The following is a 25,530-nucleotide window of genomic DNA, read 5'->3' as shown; positions in this document are numbered from 1 at the left end:
ATTCACATAAGACTAAGAAGTACGTATCATGGTCTCTGTTCTACAGAGGCAAAGGAAACTTATGCATATCAAACAGCTCACTTAAGCTTGCCCATATATTAGAATGGCAGACCTAGATCCTCAACCTTAGTATACCTGCTACCCAAAGCCCATTTTCTCTCTTTCATGTAGAGAATATACACTTGGATGCTCTAAGTATTAGTTGCTCAGTCATGTCTGACTCTTTGTGACCCTGTGGACTATAGCCCACTAGGCTCCTCTGTCCATGGATTCTCCAGGCAAGAATACTGGAGTGGGTAGCCATTCCCTTCTCCAGGGGATCTTTCCAACTCAGGGGTTGAACCTAGATCTCCTGCACTGCAGCCAGGTTCCTTACCATCTGAGCCACCAGGGATGCCCTTAGAGAGGAGGGAAATCCATGTTTCATGTCTAGTGTGGTCTAGAGTTGAGCCTGGAGGGTGGGAGTGAGAAGAATGGGGTTTGTCAACCATGCTTTGCTATTAGTTCTAAGACAATACAAGGCAAGCCCCCTCTTGGCTTTATAATCTAAACTTTAAAAGGAAGATGTAGGATTAAACAATTGCTAAGGTATCATCTGTGAACATTTATGAGTCTAAGTGTACAAGTAGATTCCCCACCAGGGAATGACTTAATATGACTGTTCTAATTAAAAGAGCAGGGGGGAATATGAGGACACATATTGATCTCTGTATACAGAAATCCACCAGGCTATAAACAGTTGTGTCACAAAAGCAGTGGCAGCTCCGGGATTTTAAGGAGAAAGGGTTCAGGGATAGTAGGTCTGTCTTGCTACCGAGTACACTGAGCCCACTGCTCTCACTTGCATGGCCTGCATTTAGTCCCCTGAGTGTATGAGGCCTACAAACCACTGCGTTGAGCTACCACCACTCACTCTGGTCGCCAAGAGAGGTATGAAGGCTGAACACAAACACAACCTGCTCAGGGAGCCTACATAAACGAGACAACCAGAGGTAAGAGAGTATGTGCCCCAGACAGGACGGTCACTACTCAGCTCTGGCTGATACCTCCCTGCAGTCACCTGCTCTTCCAATTCCTCAAACAGACTCAGAAATATGGGTTTTTGTGCACCATGAAACACCTGAAACCACCATGTGGTACAAAATGCCAACTAGCTAGGTGAATCAGACAAAACATGTTTGTATCTGCATGTGATCCAATGCTTATCAGTTTGCTTCAGAATTAGCTGATAAAAAAGAAATGCAGGAGACCTAGTCTTAAATATTAAAAAAAAGGGGGGGAGGGCCCTCATTGAAGTGGACAAAGAAAAGGCATTGAGAAAGACCTTTCCCATTTTATTTGGATAAAGTCTATCAGTAAAGGATAAGCTCTTACATGTCTAACTCTAATAATGCTTACAATTTTTGTCAGTACCTATCTGCTTCCTATAGTCAAGGGGAAGAGAGCCTTTAAAACAAAGGTGAGTGTGCTAGGGACACTCACCTAGCACAAAAAACTGGGAGAACTGTGGAAAATTAAAATTAAATTCTATCTCCCAAGAGAGCTAAGGGAAGAAGAATTCCTGCAGTAGAAGGTGATCAAGACAGCTATAGAAAAGTAAAGGTTAATGGGCAAAACTACAGGGCTTTCAACATGAATCCCAATGGGAGGTCAGAGGTATGAGTGAGAAAGCAGAAGACAGAGAAAGAACAGCCACTGTATAAAAAGAGACAGAAGAGAGAGTGCCGCTCTATAGGGCAGGGCAGTAGAAGGGTAGCCAAGCATTTGAATGTGTGTGTATAGGTGATAGGTGTTCTGCAAATAAACTATGAGGAACCACAGAAATGTTCTCAGAAGTAAGTCATCACAATTTAAAAAAACACGTTTTGGGCATCCACTATATCTAAGATACTGCAAGGTGCAGGAGCTTCAAGGAGCCATCAGTCATTCAGACAGGAGGTGAACAGAGCAGGAGTTAGTGGTTTTAAGTGGCAGGGAATCTATCACCTTCCTGGCAGAGGCAGCGGCCTGTTCAAAAGCAAGTGGATCTGACACCTGTGCTCTGTCTACTTCTTATTCCCATTTGATCGGGAAGAGAGGCTAAGCTCAGACAGGCTAACTGATTAGCTTCGAGTCACATGCCTAATTATTCACAAGGCTGAGAGTAAACCCAGAGCCTCCTGATCCCCAGTGTGGCATACTTCCTCCTGTACCAAAACCAAGGTATAATGGGTGCAAGCCAGAGAAAACAATAATGCGGAAAACAACAATGTGGAAGAAAAAATGTAAAGCAAATATTCAGAACAAATTCTTGATGAAAGCTATAGAACAAAAATGAACTCTTCTGTGACCTGAAGACTGGAAGTCTGCCATGCACAAGTCTCACCCAGTTCTCCTAGGGAGGAGGGAAATACACACCTCCACCCACGCCCACCCCAATTCTGTTCTCTGTGCCTACTGAGCAGTGAGGGTTTTTTTTTTTTTTTTTTCTCCTTGTGTGACTTCACAGAGATGAATCATGGCTCCTTGAAACGCTGAAACAGGAAAGCTGGCTTGGGAATAATAAAACAGCAACAAAGTCCCCTGAGCCCTGGGCACTGACTTCACTAACAAGACTTATCTACAAAATACTGTATTGTATAAGCAAATCTTTTGAAATATAGCATCTGGAGCTTTTAAGATGTGGACACAACTGATTTGAGCACGAGACACCTGTCTTTAGAGAAAAGTAATTATTTAGCCCATAAGCACAAATGTGTTTTCACGAACTGTCAACTATAAATATTTTTTAAAAGTTGCTTTGTCAAAGATTTGCATAAATGGCTTAAGTGTGACTTCAGGAAAACCAAGAATGCAAAACGGTATTCTGCTCACAAATGGAATTTGCTGCCCTTTGCAATTTTATAGGTGATCCCTCTGCAGATTTCATTCTTTACGGCAGAATATGGAAATTTTGACATCATAACCATATGAAACTTATAAATCTGCTATTCACATTTCTTAAAAGGAATGATCAGTCACGATATGTTCTTTCTATAATTTAGAGGTCTTATCAGTAGGGAATGTCTTGCTGTTTTTAACAGAGCTCTCAAGCTCTCTAACCTAAATGGGCCCTTTTCACTGCTCTAAGCAATAATGCTAAAATATCTTATTCTGTAAGCCACAGCAGTGTTTGAAATTTTTAGGGTTTTATTTATTTTTCTCAGTAAATCTAGGGTAGTCCTAAGTTTCCTCATCCCTGATTATAAGGTCCTTTGGAAGAATATTTTTATAATTATTTGTCCATGTGTCTTAGAGAAAATCAGAGTTTGCCCTTTTCATCCTGTAGCAAGGACCCTGGGCTTACATCTCCTGGTATAAGTGGAATCTCAAATGTCATGCTCCATATATAGAGAAGTGATAAGCTTTCCACAGTTGATTTTTCTAACACTAGAAAAAGAAATCCACGACCAGGAGGCTTTGCTGTATTCATGCTACAAAATATAAGAATTACACCAGGAGGCCAGGAGAAAAAGAAACCACTGAAAAGCAAGCTACCAAAGAGGAAAAGCCAGCCTAAAAATGTAAGTTTTACCCAATGATTCGGGGGGAGGGAAATGAGAAATTTAAAAGGCAGACTATGACAAAGATAGCATTTAGTCTCCAGAGGCTGCTGGAAAACACTACGTTTCAATTAAAAAAAAAAAAAAAAAAAAGTAAAACACTCTAAGTGGTTTCATGATACTCAGGCATTAAAATAAAGCAACTCTTTATGAAAATGTTTTGGAACCTAATACAGGTGCTACTTAATTCTGTCTATGTACTAAACGCTACTGAATTGTACATTTTAAAATAGTTCATTTTATTTTATGTAAATTTTATCTCAATAAAAAGAAAAGTAGAGTAAAGCAACTGCATTCTGCTTAAGGTGAATGAGAAATGTTTGCCATTTCCTTTTGATTGCTCCGACAAAGACAATATTTAATGCTTCAGAAACGTGCCACCAAGAAAATCCTTAGATGTATTCCAGGGATTAGTTCAGTGGGTGCAAAGGTTAGCCAAGGAGCAGTTACGCAATGTTTTTTCCCCTATTCTATTTCTTCCACCTCCTTAAAAGCTCTAAGCAGTCATCACTAAGTTTTAATAGCTTCTCTGACTCTTTCCTTCCTATATTCCTCCTACCCAACTTCTTTCCTTCAATATTTATTGAACTCCTACATGCCCCAGAGCACTTTAAGAGGTGCTAGGATTGCCAAGATGAGTAATACATCTTACCTTTCCTCAAGGAGTTCACAGTCTGCATTCAAATTTAATACTCCCCAAGCTACTTCCATACCAACCTGAGTTCCAGACATCTCCAAGTCGTTAATGACTGCACTCGACTTGGACTATAGCAGCCCTTCCTAAGCTCACCTATTTCACACTCAGATATTTGTGTTCTGATTGTGCTCCTTTTTTTTCTTTTTACAGACCAAAGGGAAATTTTTAAAATCCTAGACAAAAATGGCACCTTAGTGATTTTCAGATACTATAAATATAGAGCTATACTGATTCATGTAAAACTTTAAAATAGGCACTGTAAGGTTCTGAAACTGGCTGGTTCTTAGGAATCATTATGAAAACTGAAGATCATTTCAAAGATTTCCTTTCTCCTGATCTCACTGTTTTCACTTAGCTACTGGTGCCTTCCACCACCTTTCTGCACAAGGCCAGGTCTCTCTGAGGTCACTGCCTCTGATTACATATCAGTCCTTTCTTGGAAAACAGCTTTGTTCCCATCACGCTTCCCTGACCCTTTCACAACTGAATTTCTCTTCCTTCAACTTTTGTTTCAGTTTTCACTGTAGCCACGTTGTTATCCTTATGAAAAGAGGCTAGCTTTCATCTCAAGAGGAAGAGGGCCCACCAGACCCAGATCTCATCTGTGCCTGTGATGATCTGAAACAGCGACAACTCAAAAGAGTGATGTAGGCAAAGTGAAACGAGAGAAAAATGGTAGGCAAAGCCATACTGGCTTCTGCAGAGAGGAAAAACATCATGTTTACCAAGTAGAAAAAGGATCAATTCAGAAAAGAAAAGAAAAACTGTTTTCAAGCTTTGGAGAATCCCCCAAAGTGGAGGAAAAAAAATACAAAGCTGATAATTCAAAAATAAATACAAAAATTCTGATAATACACAGCATAATTTTGACATAGATTTTAAGGGCACTCAAAATGTGAATCAGAAACCATAACATTTAAATCAAATACCTCATTTGGGGATGGAAGCAGCTATAGCCTGTCGCCTATCCAGTGTGTCAGTGGCACAGCTGGTAGTTTCACTCGCAGCTGGGAAAGCAGTTCCTCAGGTCTAAGAAACCAGATACGTGGGAGAATGTTCACGTACAGTCACTCCTCACTGTGGGCTCTGAGCTTTATCAGAGCTGCTAAATGCACACACAATACCAACTGTATCTCTATGAAAGTTGCTAAATTTATAGTACATGTATGGAGGGGAAATAGACATTGGAAAAAAGTAACACTGGTATTATTTTAATGTGCTACAGAGGATTGGTCGACAGAGGAACAGGAACTGAACACACTTAAACAAATGGCTCCAAGTATGATTTCATTAATCTTGGAAAACAAGAAGCAACAGACGACTGTGAGCTAATTGCTTCTTATTTGACTTGGCTTGAAAAATCATATTCTCACTTAACTCCAATTACAGATAGGCATCTTGGGCCAGCTGACCTTTTCTTTGTCTAGCTTAGTTTCCTTTGAACATGCTATAAAGGTTCTCATCACCGAAAAACATAATACCAGATGAAGGTCATTATACAAAGAATCAAACCAACACAAATTAAGGGGAAAAACAAAGTTCCTGTAAAGGTTCTGGCATATCAACAAGAAATTAACTGACTCTTCCTAATGTCTGAAACACATGTCAATCAATAGGCCAATAAAATTTTTATATACTATGCAAACAAGTGGTAATCTCAATACCACCCAGTTTGTGGTTTACCACCCAAAATACTTCATTAAAAAAAAATCATAGTATTCCATTTATGGACAATAACCCATTATGCACATCATCAACTTGCTACTGCTATGAACTTAGACATTTCACAGCTCAAACTGGATATAGAACATGGAAAAAAAAGACTAAGTAAAAGAATGGATTTCTTTCATACAAAGCATGAGTGTACATGTAATAAATACATCTACATTTGTCATGGTGAATTAAATCAGCTTCAGCTTCAGGCAAAGAGGCAGTGTATTAGGTTGAAATGGTCCATTTCTTTCCAATTTGTTATACATGTAGAATCTGATATTTATTTTTTACTTGATTAAAAATTAAAATAGGTTTCATTTTAACATGCAGAGCTCTTTCTCTGAGTATTTCATTTAACAACAGCCAGGTTGGAAGGAAGCCAGTAATCAAACACTTGCAGACCTGGGAAACCCTTCTGGTTTTTCAGACTCTTTAATAAAGCCTGAGAAGAACACCAGTTTAGGGACCAGGCGTCTTTGTTTTTGTGATGACTCACATCATCCAGTATTCATTCATTTATTTTTAAGTCATTCCACAAATATGTGGAAGACACTTTTCTAAGCAGGGACCATGGGAAACAGAAAAATACATGGCCTTTATCCTCAAGAACTTTACAGATCTCTCTCCCTGAACGTAAGCAGTCCTCTTTAGTTCAATGATCAGTAACTCACAAATTCAATGTTCTCTTTTTCACCTTGAAACAAACAAATTTTTCTGTAGAAGTATGTTTCCAAGAATATGAGATCAGCCAACTTACTGAAAAAATGATTCAAAGACCCCCCACTTTTAGGAGAAACTAGAAAAACACAATAGTGAAGAAATACATGGGTTTTGAGAGACAAAACAGTGAACTATAAGGTCTACTTAAAATTTATATTACTGCAGGATCCATGTGTACATTACAGTAGGGGGAACAGGGCACTGAATGGATTACGAAGAGCTAAGACCAATGAGACCATTTAGACATAGCTTTAGAATGACTCATGAAATGGTCCATGTCTTTCACAGTTATATGTAGACCTTTAGATGGAAAATCAGCAAAAATATAGAAGAGCTCAATAGCATCATCCATCAAAAGGATCTAATGGACAGTTATAGAACATCCTGTACAACACAGCAGAACACACATTCTTCTCAAGCACCCATGGGATATTCGCCAAGATTGACTATATCCTAGATCATAAAACATTAAGTCAACATATTTAAAACCAAAGTGTGTTCCCTGACCAAAATCAATCAAACTAGAAATCAGTAATAGGGAAAAAAAAAAAAATCTCCAAAAAGAAATTAAAGCATGCTAAATAATCCATGGGTCAAAGAAAAAGTATCTAAGGACATAAAAAATACTTAGCACAAAATGAAAATATATCTACAGGATGATGCTAAAGCAGTGCTTAAAGATAAATTTAAAATACTAAATGCTTACATTAGAAAAGAAGAAAGGTCTAATCAATGATCTAAGTCCCTACCTTAAGAAACTAGAAAAAGAAGAGCAAAATGAACCCAAGACAGCCACAAAAAGGAAAAAATAAACAAAAGAGAAAATAGATGAAACAAAAACCTAACTATTAGAAAAGATCAATAAAATTGATAAGTCTCTAGTAAGACTGACAAATATAAAAAGAGAGAAAACAGAACCTCCCAATATCAAGAATGAGACCAAAGCTATAACCACAGACCCTAAACCAAAAAGGAAAAATTAGAGAATATTACAGCTCTATGCACATAAATTTGAAAATTTAGATTAAATGGAACAATTCCTTAAAAACCACAAACTACAAAATCTCACTCAATATAAGACAGAGAACCTGAATAATCTTATGTCTATTAAAGAAATGTAATCTGTAGCTAAAGCTTTGGAAAAAGGAATCATCAGGACCAAATGTTTTTACTGCAGAATTTTACCAGACATTTAAAGAAGCACTAACGTAGATTCTAAATAATTATTTTCAGAAAATAAAGAGGGTGAAACACCTACCAATCATTTTATAAGGTCAGCTTAATTTCAATACCAAGCTGAAAGTCTAAAGCAGAAAGCTAATGACAAATACCCCTCATGAATATCATCATTAAAATTCTCACAAATTACTAGCAAATCAAATCCATCTATACCCAAAAATGATTATACACCATGATCGGGTAGAATTCATTCCAGAAATGCAAGTCTGTTTCAATATTTGAAAATCTCTCACTGTATTGTATCAACAGCTAAACAAAAAATCATGGTTGTATCAATCAACAAAAAAAGTTTGGACAAAATTCATTTCGTCATTAATACATTAATTTTTCACTAATGTGATTAATAAAAGCATGATCAAAATACCAGGAATAGAGGTTGTGATGGTTAATTTTACATGTCAATTTGACTGGGTCATGAGGTACCCAGAATTTGGTCAAAGGAGATCAAACCAGTCAATCTTAAAGGAAATCAACCTTCAGTAGTCATTGGAAAGACTGATGCTGAAGCTAAGCTCCAATATTTTGGCTACCTGATGTGAAGAGCCAACTCATAGGAAAAGAACCTGATGCTGGGAAAGTATTAAACATACTAGAAGTCTTAGCCAGTGCAATAAATTAAGAATTAAGAAAATAAATTAAAATTAAGAAAACAAAACAATAAATTAAGAAAATAAAATCCCAGAAAATCTATTTAGATGACAGGATGAGATAGTTGGATGGCATCATAGACACAATGGACACGAGTCTGAGCAAACTCCGGGAGATAGAAGAGGAGAGGGAAGCCTGGCATGCTGCAGTCCATGGGGTCGCAAAGAGTTGGACACAACTTAGCAACTGAACAACAACAATGTCAGTGAGGGGTTTTGGGGTACGATTAACATTTCAATCAGTAGACTGAGTAAAGTGCATTGTTCTCCCTAATGTGTTAAGCTGAACACCTAAATAGTACAAAAAGGCTGAGTAAAATTCTATCCTATTGTTTCTGGTTCAGTTTTTCTGGAGAACCCTGACTAATACAAAAGAGAAACTTCTTCAACTTGACAAGGAGCATCTATAAAAAGCCTAAAGTTGACATCATAATCAGTGGTGAAAGAATGAATGCTTTTCCTCTAAAATTGGAAAAGAGACAAAGCTGCTCTCATCACTCTTATTAAACATAATACTAGAAGCCCTATTCAGTGCAATAAAGTAAGAAAAGGAAATAAATTATATACTGATTGGAAGAGAAGAAATAAAACTTTCTTATTTGTAAAAAATATGATTTTTTTCTAGAAAATCCAAGAAAATCTATTTAGGAAAGCAAGATCACAGAATCTGAGTGAGATAAACAAAGATCAACAGTATTTTGGTATGTTAGCAACAAACATGTAGAAACCAAAATTAAAAACACAATTCCATTTATAACTTACAATTTTCCAAAAAAGTGAAATACCAAGATACTAATTTAAAACACATGCATATAATTTAGATGCTGAAAAATGACAAAACATTGATGAATAAAATATAAGAAGATCTAAATAAATGAAGAGACATGCCATGTTCACATTTTGGAAGACTCAATATAGTAAAGATGTCAATTTCTCCCCAATTGATCTATACACATAATGCAATTCCTATCAAAATCCCAGCAAAACTCTGTTTTATGTATAGAAAAACTTATTCTAAAGTTTATATTGAAAGGGGAAGGGATCAGAACAGCTAAGACAATTTTGAAAAAGAAGAATGAAGTAGGAGAAATCGCTCTACCTGAAGTTAAGGTTTGTATGCTATAGCAACCACAAGGGAGTGGTACTGAGAAAGCAGAGACACAGATCAACGCGACACCCAACCACCTTATTTTTCAAACTTCTAACTGATTTTTTTGTTGATTTTTTTTTTTATAGTTAGTAATCATTCTCTTAAAAAAAATTATTTGGTGGCACCATGCTGCATGTGGGGTCTTAGTTCCCTGACCAGGGAGGATTCAATCTGAGTCCTCTGCAGTGAAAGCAAGCAGAGTCTTAACCACTGGACCACCAGAGAAGTCCCTCCAACTAATTTTTAACAAAGGGGAGAAGCAATTCAATGGAGGAGGGAAGTTTTCTTTTCCTTTTCTTTTTTTAAAAAAACAAACTTGCACTGGGCATCCAGGCAAAGTAAGCCTTCATCTAAACCTCACACCTGATACAAAAATTGATTTATACATTTAAATGTAAAACATAAAACTATAAGACTTTTAGAAGAAAATATGAGGAAATCTTTGTGATTGAGGGCTGGATGAAGAGTTATAGATATGACAATAAGAGAATAATCTATGAAAGAAAAATTTGATAAATTAGACCTCATCAAAAGTAAAAAGTTTTGCTTTGTGAAAGACCTTGTTAGGAAGATGAAAAGACTATGAAGTGAGGGAAATTATTTGTAAACTACATGTTGGACAACAGTCCAATATCTAGAATATACAAAACTCAAAAGTAAAATGAAAAATTCAATTAGAAAATGGGCAAAAGACATGAACAAGCATTTCAGTGAAGAAGAGCTATTAATGACAAATAAGCACATGAAAAGATGTTCAACATCATTTGCCATTACGGAAATACAAATTAAAAACAATGACATATCACTACACACCTAAGAAATACTGATAATACCAAATGCTAGAGAGAAGACAGAGAAACTGGATCTCTCATACATTGCTAGTGAGATGTAAAATGGTATTGCCACTATGGAACATGGTTTGGCTTTTTTTTTTTTTGGCTGTGAGGGTTGTGGGATATTAGTTCCCTGACTATGGATCAAACCCTTGCCCTTGGCAGTGAAAGTGCAGAATCCTAACCACTGAATCGTCAGGGAATTCTTGGCAGTTTCTTATAAAGCTAAATTTGTACTTTCTATCAGACCCAGCAATCTTATTCTTGGGCCTTTATTCAGAAAAGTGGAAACCTGTGTCTACACAAAAACCTATATATGAATAATCACAGTAGCTTTATTCATAGCAGCAAAAAACTGAAAAATAATACAGATAGCCCTCAGTATAAATGGTTATACTGGGCTGGGCTGGAAGAAGCTCAAGCTGGAATCAAGATTGCCGGGAGAAATATCAATAACCTCAGATATGCAGATGACACCACCCTTATGGCAGAAAGTGAAGAGGAACTCAAAAGCCTCTTGATGAAAGTGAAAGTGGAGAGTGAAAAAGTTGGCTTAAAGCTCAACATTCAGAAAACGAAGATCATGGTATCTGGTCCCATCACTTCATGGGAAATAGATGGGGAAACAGTGGAAACAGTGTCAGACTTTCTTTTTTGGGGCTCCAAAATCACTGCAGATGGTGACTGCAGCCATGATTTTAAAAGATGCTTACTCCTTGAAAGGAAAGTTATGACCAGCCTAGATAACATAGACAACCTAGAAAAGCAGAGACATTACTTTGCCAACAAAGGTTCGTCTAGTCAAGGCTATGGTTTTTCCTGTGGTCATGTATGGAGGTGAGAGTTGGACTGTGAAGAAAGCTGAGCACCGAAGAATTGATGCTTTTGAACTGTGGGGTTGGAGAAGACTCTTGCGAGTCCCTTGGACTGCCAGTAGATCCAACCAGTCCATTCTGAAGGAGATCAGCCCTGGGATTTCTTTGGAGGGAATGATGCTAAAGCTGAAACTCCAGTACTTTGGCCACCTCATGCGAAGAGGTGACTCATTGGAAAAGACTCTGATGCTGGGAGGGATTGGGGGCAGGAGGAGAAGGGGACGACAGAGGATGAGATGGCTGGATGGCATCACTGACTCAATGGACGTGAGTCTGAGTGAACTCCAGGAGTTGGTGATGGACGGGGAGGCCTAGCGTGCAGCGATTCATGGGGTCGCACCGTCGGACACGACTGAGCGACTGGACTGAACTGAACTGAACTGATAAATGGTTAAACAAACTGTAGTACATACATAGGATGAATTCCTATTTAACAATAAAAAGGAATTATTGATACATATTAAAAAACTGAATGGATATCAAGGGCATTAAGCTCAGTGTATAAAGTAAATTTCAAAAAGTTTCATACTGGGTGATTCCACTTATAGAATATTCTTGAAATGACAAACTATAGTGATGGAAAACGAATTAATGGCTACCATGGAACATGGACTGGGGCTAGGACAGGGCTAGCACAGTTCTCTGGCAGTGATGTGAAACAGTTATGTACCTCGACTTTGACACATGGATTAAAACAGCATAGAACTACACACACACACACACACATGCACACATAACCACACATGAACACATATGAAAAACAGTGAAAACTGAATAAGGTTTTTAGTCTGGTTAATAGTATTATGGGGACACACACACACACAAAGTGTGGTTTTAGAAAATTACTGTAGTGTGTGTACTAGTGTGTGTTGTGTTCTGTTGAGTCTGACTCTTTTGTGATCCCCATGGGTTGTAGCCTCTGTCCATGGAATTTCCCAGGCAAGAATATTAGAGTGGGTTGCCATTTCCTTTTCCAGGGGATCTTCCCAACCAAGGAATCAAACACGTGGCTCCTGCCGCGTCTCGTGCGTTGCAGGAGGGTTCTTTACCGCTGAGCCACTAGGGAAGACCCTAATAGTATTATACTAATATCAATTTTGCACTACAATTATATAAGACCACCACTAGGGGAAGCTCGGTGAAGAGTACCTGGAGTGCTATGTACTATTTCTGCAACTTCTTTGAATCTGTAATCATTTCAAAACAAAAAAAATGCTAAAAAATCTACTCAAATGCTTTTTAAAAGAATCTCAGCTACCAAACAAGGCTCAGGCTGAAGAGATGGAAGAACTATTTCTGATTTAAATGGCTTCCCCCCGCAACAGAATTACTATTTCATGTCTACCTGTTATTTCTTTATTCCATTTTCCTTGAAGCTAACTAAATATAAGCTTCTTGAGGACACTGGTTATATTTTATTTAGCCAGTGCTGCTTTCAGTGCTGCTGCAATACAGACATTAAAAAATACTAGTTAAGTTTCTATTGAATAAGTTATCTAATTTTGGCAGAACCTGACACATTTCTAAGAGAATTGGAACTATGCTACTCTGACTAGGTTTGTGACCATGTTGCTCAGACATCTCTGGATTTTGAGCTATTTATCCATAGAACAGAGATAAAGAGTACTATGTCACAGGACTGCTAAGGGAATTAAATGAGTTAACATATGTAAAGCACATAGAATAGTAACTGACACAGGGAGAGTTGAAAAAATTTTATTTTTCTAAAATTTTTTAAAAATACGACTTTAAGGTGTTCCATTCACATGAATCAAAATGATAAATCAATAAAATGTTTAAGTGGTCATTTCCTTTAAATACTATTGCACTTCAATGAAAAAAAATCTGTTTTTTTTCATTCAGAAAAATTCATTTCATTCAGAAAAATCTATGGGGTTTATAGAGAAAAAAGTCCCATATGTCATCTTAACAAGTACCCATAATTAACATTATAAAAATGACTACCTTGCTACTGCATTCAGGTCTTAAGTTTTGGATCTCATTAATTTCTCATAACAATAAAATATTATATGTGAAATGCTAATTAATAAAGGTACAGTCTAAAGACTTCAATCTTATATACATTATGTGATTCACTCAACTGACTTATTAATCTTTTACTCTTCTTAAAATGACCTTTTTTCTATTCTCTGACCGATTAACTCTTACCCATCTTTGGTTAAATGTCATCTCCACTCTCAAGCCATATCCAGCTCCCCAGAGGACCTGCTGCTAAGTCACTTTAGTCGTGTCCGACTGTGCGACCCCATAGACGGCAACCCACCAGGCTCCGCTATCCCTGGGATTCTCCAGGCAAGAATACTGGAGTGGGCTGCCATTTCCCTCTCCAATGCATGAAAGTGAAAAGTGAAAGTGAAGTCGCTCAGTCGTGTCCGACCCCCAGCGACCCCATGGACTGCAGCCTTCCAGGCTCCCCCATCCCTGGGATTCTCCAGGCAAGAATACTGAGTGGGGTGCCATTGCCTTCTCCACCCCAGAGGACCTATTGCACTATAATAACCCAGCTGTGGGCAAGACTGCTGTCTACTGTGCTTACTTTCATACTTCTCACACTCAGGATAAATCCTGTCATAGAGCAGGGTCCCTGACCACCATTTGTGAGTGAGGGAACCACTGAGTTCTTCTGTGATACTCCCATAGCAGTGTTCATTCGCCACCATAAGGCACCAGTAACTTAGCACAGTGACTGAACCATTCATCAAAAATACGTACTGAGAGGTTACCAAGTGCCAGGCACTGCTGCATCAGTACAGTAACACGGCAGCTGCAGTTTCTTATGGAATGACAAACACATATATAAAATAGCTTTTCTTTTTCTTTTTTTTAAATTGGGATTAGGACTCTGAAGAAACTAAAGCAGGGCAGTCTCTCAGAGAGGTGAGGACATGGGCTGGAGGAAGGGCTTGTATAAGGGGAGGCCTTTGTGAGGAGGGAACATTTGAGCTCAGAGAACAGAAAGGCACCAGTCACATTTAGACCAGGTGTGAAGAGCCCCACCCACAGGAAACAGCATGTACAAAGGCTCTGAGATATGAATCAGATGGGTTTGTTGGAGGAGAAAAAAAGGCAGGTCTGTCTGGCACATAGAAAACTAGGGAAAGAGAGGAGGAGGAGAAGAGGTCAGAGAAGCTGGTCAGGCTGGAGCATGCAGGCTACAGTGAGAAATTTGGATGTTATTCTAAGAACATAGAAGACTGCTGGATGTAACAGCATTCTGTGAGGAGTAACAGACTCTGATTTACATTATAAATCACATTGGCTGCTGAGTGGTAAAATTGCAGGGGGTTATGAATGTCCACAGGCAGGCAAGAGACCATGCAATGGGGATGGGGTGGTGCTGGATGGCAGGCGGACAGTGAACATGGACGGAAACAGACAGAAATCATGATAAATTGTGAGGACATGGCTGGCAGGGCTTGCTGTTGAACAGGAGTAGGGTGTGGCAGTGATAAATCAAAGATGTCTCCTGAAAACTTGACTTAAGTAAGTTTACCAAGATGGGGAAGAGTGTGTGTTTGATCCCTGGGTCAGGAAGTTCCTCTGGAGAAGGGCATGGTAACCCACTCCAGTACTCTGAGAAGCCCCAGGGACAGAGAAGCCTGGCAGGCTACAGTTCATAGCGTCGCAAACAGTCGGATATGACTGAAGTGACTTAGCATGCACGTACGTGTGTGTGTGTGTGTGCGCGCGCACGCAAGAGCTCAGGGAAGAATACTGGAGTGCGCTGTCCTTTCCTTCTCCAGGGGACCTTCCCAACCCAGGGATCAAACCCACATCTCTTGTGTCTCCTGAGTTGGCAGGTGGAATCTTTACCACTGTGCCACCTGGGAAAAAATAGGAAATACCTACGATTTTGAACCAAGAAAGTTTCAGATGCCTATTGGATGTACAAGTGGATAAGCAGTACAAGGGGAAAAGCAGTAGGCATTTAACATATACTTTCAATAACTAACTCTTTGATGATGACAGACTCACCTAGAATCAAACATATAATACAGCATCGCAAACTTCACCAACTCTACTTGCTGTTTCCAAGGTTACAGAGACAAACATAAAATAATGTGATTGGAATGACTAGAAAACTCAGCTCATTTGATGAACTATGTCATTTTTGGCTGCTAGTGATGTTCCCTGACCCAGATTCGTAATTCGGCGAAGGAGTTGAATTTTGTGTTAGAAATTTTAGATAAATGCTGTAACTCGACTCTGGTATTTGTGCCACTTAAGAGAGGGTCTTAAAAACACTAGCGTGGTGAGGTGTAGAGAGGAGTAAGCAACGATTCACCAAATCACTTTTACTCAAAGATAAATTACATGCTATATATGAAGCTACTGGGAGGCAAAGATTTGAGGCTTTCAGCCACGATTCAGATTTTAAAACTGATATTTATTAAGATATAATTTACAGAGTGAAATTTATCCCTTTTAGCACACAAGTCTTAGTTATGACAAACGCATGCAATTAACAACCACCACCATCACCACCACAATCAAGATTTAGAACAGCTTTTCACCCAAAAATGTTCCTTCAAGTTTTTTTTGTAGTCAGTCCCTCCCCCACCTCAGATGCTGGCAACCAGCGATCTATTTTCTGTCCAATTGTCTTTTTAGACTCAACGATACCCTTTGGAACTTACAACTCTTATTCACAGGATGCCTGGCAAAGCCATATTTCTTGGAAAAATATGATACGTGAAATATCAGAACCACCTAAAAAGTTATTTCATGACCTTGTAAAAGAAGAAACCATCCATTCCAATTAGTAAAGACTAGATTCAGGCCTCCAAATGAGAGTTTATAACCTATCCTCTAAGATACTTTTCATCTAATAATTGGCTTAGAAGAAGCAAGCATGACTTTTTTTCCACTGCGTGGCATGTGGGAGCTTAGTTTGTTGACCAGGGATCACACCTAAGCTCCCTACATTGGAGGCTTGGAGTCTTAACCACTGGACTTCCAGGGAAGTCCCCCAAACAAGTATGCCTTTTAATACATGCTCAATAAGCACAATTCTACACTTTTCCCTCAAAACAACCTGAGTTTTTGGATTACTATCTCATTCAAAAAGTTAAATTAAGATATAATATTACATATTCTTACAATGGTTTTACATATGATTTTCTATAATAGAAAACTGATAAATATGAATTCAATTTTCCACATCAGTCTCATTTGTAAAATTCTGTAATACTTCTTTATTAATACTTATTTGAATTATCCATTTTGTATTCTAAAAATATTATATTTTGACAAATATACATGATACTTAATTTTGAAATATACACTATTATTACTATTATTCAATTAGATCAGTCTTTGTTAAATCTATTATGAAAGCAAGTACTTAACTTGAGCTGTTGGGGTATATTTAAATTTACATACTCAATTAGAGGACTGATATTTAATGTAATTTATTTTAAAATTAATTTATTAATTGACTTCTAATTGGCCTACATGAATGAATACACCTTCCATGGTGAGCCAGAATGGGGCATACAGTCCAGTAGTTAAGGCTTTGGGCTGTGGAATCAGAAAGACCTGGATTCTAGACCTAGCTTTGTTATTTCCTGGTTTTGCATACTCTGGACAAGTAACTTCCTGTCTCACAGAGCCTGAGAGTCCTCCTCTATTAAATGTGCGTAACAGTACTACCCACCTCACACAGCATGAACGCAAGTACTAAGGACCAAGCCTGGTACATGTAACTGTGGTCAATAAATGTTAGCTATTATATACCAGATGGAATTTCCATTTAAAAAACACTGAAATGTTCTATTATTCACCATTCACTCTGAAACAAGGAAAGTGACTTTATTTCTGTTTTACAGATGACAAAGTGAGGAACAGAGACAGTTGAATGGAGAGTCAACTTACTGGCTCAGGTGCACACAACTGAGGTGAAGCAGAAAATCACCTTGCTGTTTAGACAACTCAGGTAATTTAAGGTCTGATATTACTATTGTTTCTAAAAGTGGGGTTTTCTTTTTTAACAGAAGTAAAAAAGAAACTTTGATCAAAGTCATAAGAATGCACAAAACCAGACATATGGATCAATGGAACAGAACAGAGTGCCCAGAAATAAACCCAGGCACTGTGGTCAATTAATTTTTGACAAAGGAGGCAAGAATATACAAAGGAGAAAAGGCAGTTTCTTCAGCAAGTGGTACTGGGAAAGCTGGACAGTCATGTGTAAATCAATGAAGTTAGAATACATCCTTATACTATACACAAAAAGAAACTAAAAATGGCTTAAAAGACCTAAATGTCAGACATGATACCATAAAACTACAAAACATCATAGGCAAAACATTCTCTGACATAAATTGTCACTCTATATTTCCAAGACAATATTCTTTCTATAAGCAAAAATAAACAAATAGGACCTAATCAAACTTAGAAGCTTTCACACAGCAAAGGAAACCCTCGACAGAACAAAAAGACAATCTACAGACATGGAGAAAATATTTGAAAATGAAGCAAACGTCAAGGGCTTAATTTCAAAAATATACAAACAGCTCATACAACTTAATAACGAAAAACCAAATGGGCAGACGATCTGGAGACAATTTTCCAAGGAAGACATATAGATGGTCAACAGTACATGAAAAGATGCTCATCATCATTAACTGTTAGGGAAATGAAAATCAAAACTCACACGAGTCAGAATGGCCATCACCAAAAAGTCTACAAATAGTAAGTGCTGAGGGCATGGAGAAAAGGGAACCTTCTTGCACGGTTGGTGGGAATGTAAATTGATGCAGTCACTGAGGAAAACAGTATGGACATTCCTTAAAAAATTAAAAACAGAGTTGCCATATGACCTAGCAATCCCACTCCTGAGCACAGATCCAGAAAAGATAAAAATGTTAATTTGAAAAGATACATGTTCACAGCAGCACTATGTATAATACCCAAGACATGGAAGCAATGTAAGCATGCCCAACAGATGAAGGGATAAGAATGTAGCATACATATACAACGAAATATTGCTCAACATAAAAGAGAATGAAACAATGCCATTTGCAGCATCATGAATGGAACTAGAGATTATCATACTAAGTGAAATAAGTCAGAGAAAGACAATACCATATGTTATCACTTATTCGTGGAATCCAAAAACAAACAAAACCGATACAAATGAACTTATTTACAAAACAGAAACAGACTAACAGACATAGAAAACAATCTTTTGGTTACCAAAGGGGACGAAGGTGGAGGGACAAATTAGTTTGAGGTTAACAGATACAAACTACTATACATAAAAGACATAAAGAACAAGGTCTACTGTACAGCACAGGGAACTATAATCAATATCTTGCAATAACCTATAATGGAAAAGAATCTGAAAAAGAATATATATACATACACACACACACAACTGAATCACTCTTCTGTATACCTGAAACGAACACAACACTATAAATTTACTATATTTCAGTTTAAAAGGGCAAAAATACTCAAAAGAATTAGTGCCTTTTATAATTTTTTTAAAAAAGAAAAAGTCAAGGACAAATACAGGAGAGAGCTGTATGTTGTAGTTCTGCTTTTGAAGTAGGAAAAAAGGCCTTTTACCCGTTAACTTGGTGTGTGTGTAAAAGGGACTTGCACTAAGTGGGAGTTCATTTTGTGACGCCAACCATATCAGAACAGCAGACTGGACAATGCTCAGGTTTGAAATAATTTTGAAAACTCAGTTTAAAATGGAAATAAGTACCTCACATTCCCTCCTTTCCCCCCTCTTATTCCTTTAGAAACATAATAGTTTTTTTTTCCTTCCACTCTTTATAGGCAAATTTATGGCACTCATAAAATTTTAGACTAAGTTTGAAGGAAACTGAGAGGACATCTAGTTCAGTCCTTTTGTTTTAAGGTAGAGAATGAGGCCCAGAAGGGATCTAAAATCAAATAAAAGCCAAAATGAGCCTGGGACCCAGTGTCTTCATGCCCCATCGGCTACTCTTCCCACCACAAGGGTATTAAACACTTCGGCCAGGCAGACAGCAGAGCCCTCCATGTCCACAGCAGACATCAGCCATCACATCATTGCCTCCTTCTCACTTTCACACCTTAGCGTCCTCAAGTCATCACACCCGAACCTGGCTGCTGTCTGTGACAGTGGCCATACCCTCAGTGACTTAGTAATGTAAACTCAAAACTTCCAGCTTAAAATGTGAAGACCATTTTTCTTCCATTTTATCTCTTAAGTTTCAGGAATAATTAAATCTTTAAGAGCAGTACACACATGTGTGCTCAGTTGCTCAGTCATGTCCAACTCTTTTGTGGCCCCATGTACTATAGCCCACCAGGCTCCTCTGTCCATGGAATTCTCCAGGCAAAAATACCAGAGTGGGTTCCCATTTCCTCCTCCAGGGGATTTTCTCAACCCAAGGATCAAACTTGAGTCTTCTGTGTTGGCAGGTGTGTTCTTTATCACTGAGTCACCAGAGAAGCCCCTTAAGAGCACTAATGATCTTTCAGAAAACATCTGAATTTTACACACTAAAAATGTGGTTGGAGACTGTGAGATAAATTTACTTTGTCAAAAATTTTAAAATAAATATAAGCAAAATTAATCTATGGTGATAGGAATCACCAGAAATTGGTTGCTTGGGCAGGGGCCAGTGGGGTGATAGAAATGTTCTATATCTTGATAAGAGATATAGTCTAATTATATACTTAAGATCTTTGCATTTCACTGCTTATAAATTATAGCTTTTAAAAACAATCTAAATTATTCATATGGAAAATTCCAGTTTTAAAATTCTAATCTAAAGGAGGCACTTGAATGGCAGTTCAGTTGGTGAAAGGCAAAGACCAAAGTGATAGAGATCTTTCAAAATCATCAGAGCTAAGTGCATTTTTGTCCAACTATTCATGAAAATAATATCCACTGTGCCAGAAATCATGTATAAGGTAAGTTAATCAAGAGTTTCTTTAAGGCTACACAGATTAATGGATTCTGCCTTAAACAGGAATGAGAATATTATTTAAGAGCTGTCTACACTATTGTGATAACATATCTGCTGATCTGCCTTACACTGAAGTGCATTTAGAATTTAGTAACAGAACTTCATCCACAGAGAATTTAAGACCGTTATAGATAAGGAAGGTAAGGTTTAATACGGTGTACTAATAAAGTTTTCGCATTTCTATATTCTGTATTACTTTCCTATAAAAACTTGGGAGTGTATGACATTCTGCCCATTGTATATCATTTCTGGTAACAAAGTTTTATTTGCCTACTAGATTGCCAATTTTTAAAATTTTTACTGGGGTATAATTGATTTACAATGCTGGGTTTGCTGCAAGTGTTCAGCAAAGTAAATAAGATACATATATCCACACTTTTTTTGATTCTTTTCTAAATAGGCCATTACAGAGTATCGGTAACAGAGTTTTGACAAAACAAGAAAAGTATTGAAAAGGAATAAAAAACTGGCTCTTTTCCAGCTGACAAGTAAGCACATGATGTTGGCTCAGGAACCACAGGTGGACAGGAGAACAAACTGGTTAAAGAAGTGCTCTGTTAGTTCTTACTGCCATGAGACAGAGAGGGAGGAAGAAGGCAAATTCAGGGCTCAAGTTATAGCCAGAGAGGGAAGACAAATTCCTCACCTCTTTCAGCAAAGTGCATTGAAATGATAAATCTTAGCACACGCCAATAAAAGGCCTGGTACAGTATCTAGCGCAATGATAAATGGTAGCTGTTTATGAAAACAGCTTGTCCTATTACCAACAAAGCATCCATAGGAGAGTGACCCTCGCTCCCCTCCAAATACCAAATCTGGTATTTGGCACCAGATACGTACCAAATCTGGCTTCACTCGGTAAGTCAGGGGGAAAGACAGCCACATGGAGTACAAGGTGGTGAGCACTGAAGACAGCCAGGATTGCTGGACCTCCCGGCTTCTGGGAATGCGGTGAACATAGTATTCAGGAAACTGGAAGGAAATAGGGAAAACCCAAATCAACTGGGCCACCGATACGGGAGTTAAACATAGTAACAGTTAACATTTGTACAAACAGGAAATGCTGTCTTGATTACTTTTAACTTTCTTTGGAATTACTTTTAAGCTAAGCCTTTTTCGTGTTTTATACAACACACATCACTGGGTTATCACAAAAAGTTCCTAAATATGACAGCCTTGTTAAAGTCAATATTGACAATAACTGTTAGTTGCTAAGTCATGTCCAGCTCTTTGCTACCGCATGGACTGCAGCCTGTCAGGCTGCTCTGTCCATGGAATTCTTCAGGCAAGAATACTGGAGTGGGTAGCCAGTCCCTTCTTCAGGGGATCTTTCCAACCCAGGGATCGAACCTGGGTTTTGTTCATTGCAGGTGGATTCTTTATGGTTGAGCCACCAAGGAAGCCTACTGACAATAGTTAAGGGAAATTTTCTATAAAATATGTTTTATGTAAAGACCTTAACATACTGATATGCAGAGTCATTACAAATCAATAATATAAGACAAGAAACCTAGTATCAAGATGGGCAAAGGAGATGGAACAGATAATTCTAAACAGGAAACATAGTCAAACATTTGAAAAGATGGTTAACAATTAAACATAAAAGGAAGCAATGAGTTATTTTTCACCTATCGAGTTGGCAGAGATTGTGGATATTTAATGTTACTGAGGATATAGGGAAACAGACATTTACATTCCCTTGGCAAACACATTGATGTAACTTTTGGGGAAGGCCGTTTGGGAATATCTATAAGAATTTTAAGTTTGTCTATTTTTGATCCAGCCTTTCTGTTTCCAGAAATACATCCTACAGATTTATCCATATGCTATCCACTTTATCACTGTATTTGTGGAAATTGGAAACCGTCCAATATCCTCCAAAGGGATAGGAAAAGTCCATGCAATGAAATATATAAGAACAAATGATATAGATTTATATGAACAGAGATGGAAGATGTGCCCAGATAAGTTGTCAAAGTGAATATGCACGTTGCAGGACAGTATGTTTAATATGATCCAGTATGTATTAACAAATCACACAGTTATGTGTGTTGGTATACACACTGGTACACACATTAGTATTTGCATGAAGACATACAAATATTAGTATTTGCATGAAGAAATTGGTCCCTGAGCCACGGACCACCTGGTCTGAGACTCATAAAGCATGAACTCATGTGTGAAGGTTTATGCTATCCTCCAGGAGGGCATCTATGTAGTTCCTAGAATTCAGCATAAAGTGAAAATGGGGGACACATGTGACCACTCTCTTTTACATATGATGATAAAGGATATTCCCTTTTCCTTCCATGCTACACCAGAGAAGAACAAAAGCTCTGGGCTCAATATGTTATTCACTATTATTATTTACTTATTAATCATTTACTATTTCAGTGTGTTTGTTTTCTTCCAAAGGATTAAGGTAGTAAATGTTCAATGAGAAAATAATACAAAGAGTTCCCAAACTATAGACCATACAAGGAGCAGAATCCAAAAGGGGGCAAACTTGTAAGGAATCTTGTTGGAGGTTGTGTTTGCCTAATTTGTGGAGATTATTCATTGAAAACATGTAATGGGTAAAATAGTCCTGTTAGCTGAAACTGAATTCCCCTAAAACTGAGTTCCCTTACTGAGTTTATGACTATCTCTCTATGCAAATCTTTATTCCCTTTATTGTCCCCTCTGACCTCAATTCTATGCTAACTGAGCACTAATCCTACCAGTGTCCGATGACTAAAATATATATTGCCAATACTCATTGCTAATGTACTAAAATCACTAGTATGTGTTTTCATCGTTAACATACAAACCCAGCTTGTTTCTCCAGGACAAGATGAGCTAACAGACCCCCGAGCCATGGACCCCCTGGTCTGAGACTCACAAAACAGAACATCCTGAGTCCCAAAACTATGATTAAGAAATGTCACAAGCCAATTAATATCAGTCTTTGTTCTTACCCTTAAAAAAAAAAAGAAATCCCTAACTTGAAGAAAAAGTGGGAATGGATCTGAGGCTTGTCTCCCACTCCCTTACTTGGTGCCTGGCAGTAAACCCTTACTTTGCTGCAGACTCTGGCTGCCGGAATTTGGCTCTCTGCATTGTGGGCACATGGGCCTAGATTTCAGCACTGCAGAGACAAAATCCCCCATCAGAAACCTTTGGGTCAGAAGTGTTGTGAACAGGTATTATAGTACATATACCACATATTACACAATACCCACCTTTAAAGTTTGGAGAAGTAACCGAAACTTCTCCAAGCTTCTTCAAATATTAATATTTCTGCAGCAAAATAGGAATATTCACACTAAGTGAGATGAGACAATATGCTTCACGCCAATTCAACCCAGGTTTTGCTATTAGATAAACTTGTGACAAACTTGGAACTTTTTTTCTTCCTTGTTTTTCCAAGCTTTCTAAGATTTCAGAATAGGGACTGTGGACCTGTACTAGACAATACATCTGAACCCAGTAAGATGTCATTATTATTACAGTAAAAATAACTCAGTTGAGTCTTATTATAAAGGTTTTTTTTTTGTGTTACTTCCAAAATTTGAGGCCTGACTTTAGTATCTACAATATTTTATTCAAAAAGCGTGGGTATTTACTATGCCCCTTGAATCTTTTAAAGCTGTGAACAATATAACTTAATTTTTTTTATTTTATTGAAGTTTAGATGATTTACAATGTTGTATTAATTTCTGCTGTATAGCAAAGAGACTGTGTTATACATATATATATATTCTTTTTCATATTCTTTTCCATTATGGTTTATCACAGGATATTGAGTGCGTAGTTCCCTGTGCTATATAGTAGGATCTTACCATTTATCCATTCTATATGCAACAGTTTGCATTTGCTAGTCCCAAACTCTCACTTCATCCCTCTGCCATTCCCACCTCGGCAGCCACAAGTTTGTTTTCTATATCTGTGAATGTTTCGTAGATAAGCTCTATTTGTTATATTTTAGATTCCAAATATGTGATATTCATGGTATTTGTGTTTCTCTTTCTTACTTCACTTAGTATGACAGTCTCTAGGTCCGTCCATGTTGCTGCAAATAGCATTATTTCACTCTATTATTAATATATATATACACACATGCACAACTGCATCTTCTTTGCTTATAGCTATGTAAAGAACAATGAACAATATTTTGGGGGGTATTTTTAGCATCCTGAGGGGTTGGAAGGGAGATTGGTTTGACTCTGGCTTGAAAGTCCACTCCTCTGACTCCTTCCAGACCCCAGAGAGGCAAAAACACAGGCCTTCTAGGGCCTATGCAAGGGTCTGGAGACAGCTCTCTGAGACCTGGACAAGGGAGAAGAGCCTACATCTCATCCCGGGTGGCAGCTTGAAGAAGCTGAGAAAACAGGTTCTGGAAATCTTCAGTCCATTCCCAGCAGAAGGGAAACTAGTGGAAGCGTGTTCTGGAGCCTCCTTGACGGGAACTAGAAAGACAGGCCTGAGGGTGAAAAAACAAGGTAGTGCCTGAAGAGGGGTGACCTATATTTGACTTCTGGATGAGCCATATAAGGAGCCCAACCTCATTCTTCGGATGAGATGCCAGGCTGGGGAGGGGGGTCCTGGTTCCACTCGTGGGCTGGAGATACCTGGGCCCATCACCACATGCACACAGTGACCAATCATCCAGTTTGCACAGGTGGTCCCAGTTTATACGTGTAGTCCCAGCATAATTATTAATAATACTTCCTTCTGCTCTCAGAAGTGTCTCAGTTTCAATGATAGAGTCTATTGTTACCCATAGGGTGGGCAATGAGTAGGTAGGTTCATCCTAGAGATAGGAAAGAAAATTTATTCAGAATAGTCCAAGGCAATGTGATGCAAGCATCTACATTACCATCAAGGACGAGAGCTTAAGTGGTAGCTGTGAAGAAAGCCAGCCTGGAAGTTCTACCAGTGTGATAAACAGGGCAACAGAGAGGTGGTGACCAGTGTGGAGAAAGGTGGGTAGTAAGGACTGAGCTAGGCAAGGGGTCAGAACCATGACGGTTACTAGCAGGGGATGGGGCCAGGGTGAGTGGTGGTGGTTACATATGGTGCCACTTTCTGGCTTATGGCTTCACA

The 25,530-nt window shown here is 38.2% G+C and overlaps 1 protein-coding gene across 1 annotated transcript in view; it reads right to left on the bottom strand.

Moving 5' to 3' along the window:
* ALG14 (ALG14 UDP-N-acetylglucosaminyltransferase subunit) overlaps positions 1 to 25,530 on the bottom strand; it is a 98,233-nt gene that overhangs the window by 40,236 nt on the left and 32,467 nt on the right. The window contains exon 3 of the mRNA XM_019957019.2: positions 21,286 to 21,417. Coding sequence (XP_019812578.2) covers positions 21,286 to 21,417 — 132 coding nt within the window. The remainder of the gene's footprint in view (positions 1 to 21,285; positions 21,418 to 25,530) is intronic.

This window comes from Bos indicus, chromosome 3, assembly GCF_029378745.1.
Source record: "Bos indicus isolate NIAB-ARS_2022 breed Sahiwal x Tharparkar chromosome 3, NIAB-ARS_B.indTharparkar_mat_pri_1.0, whole genome shotgun sequence".
NCBI lineage: Eukaryota > Metazoa > Chordata > Mammalia > Artiodactyla > Bovidae > Bos > Bos indicus.
This window is presented reverse-complemented; position numbering and strand designations above follow the sequence as displayed.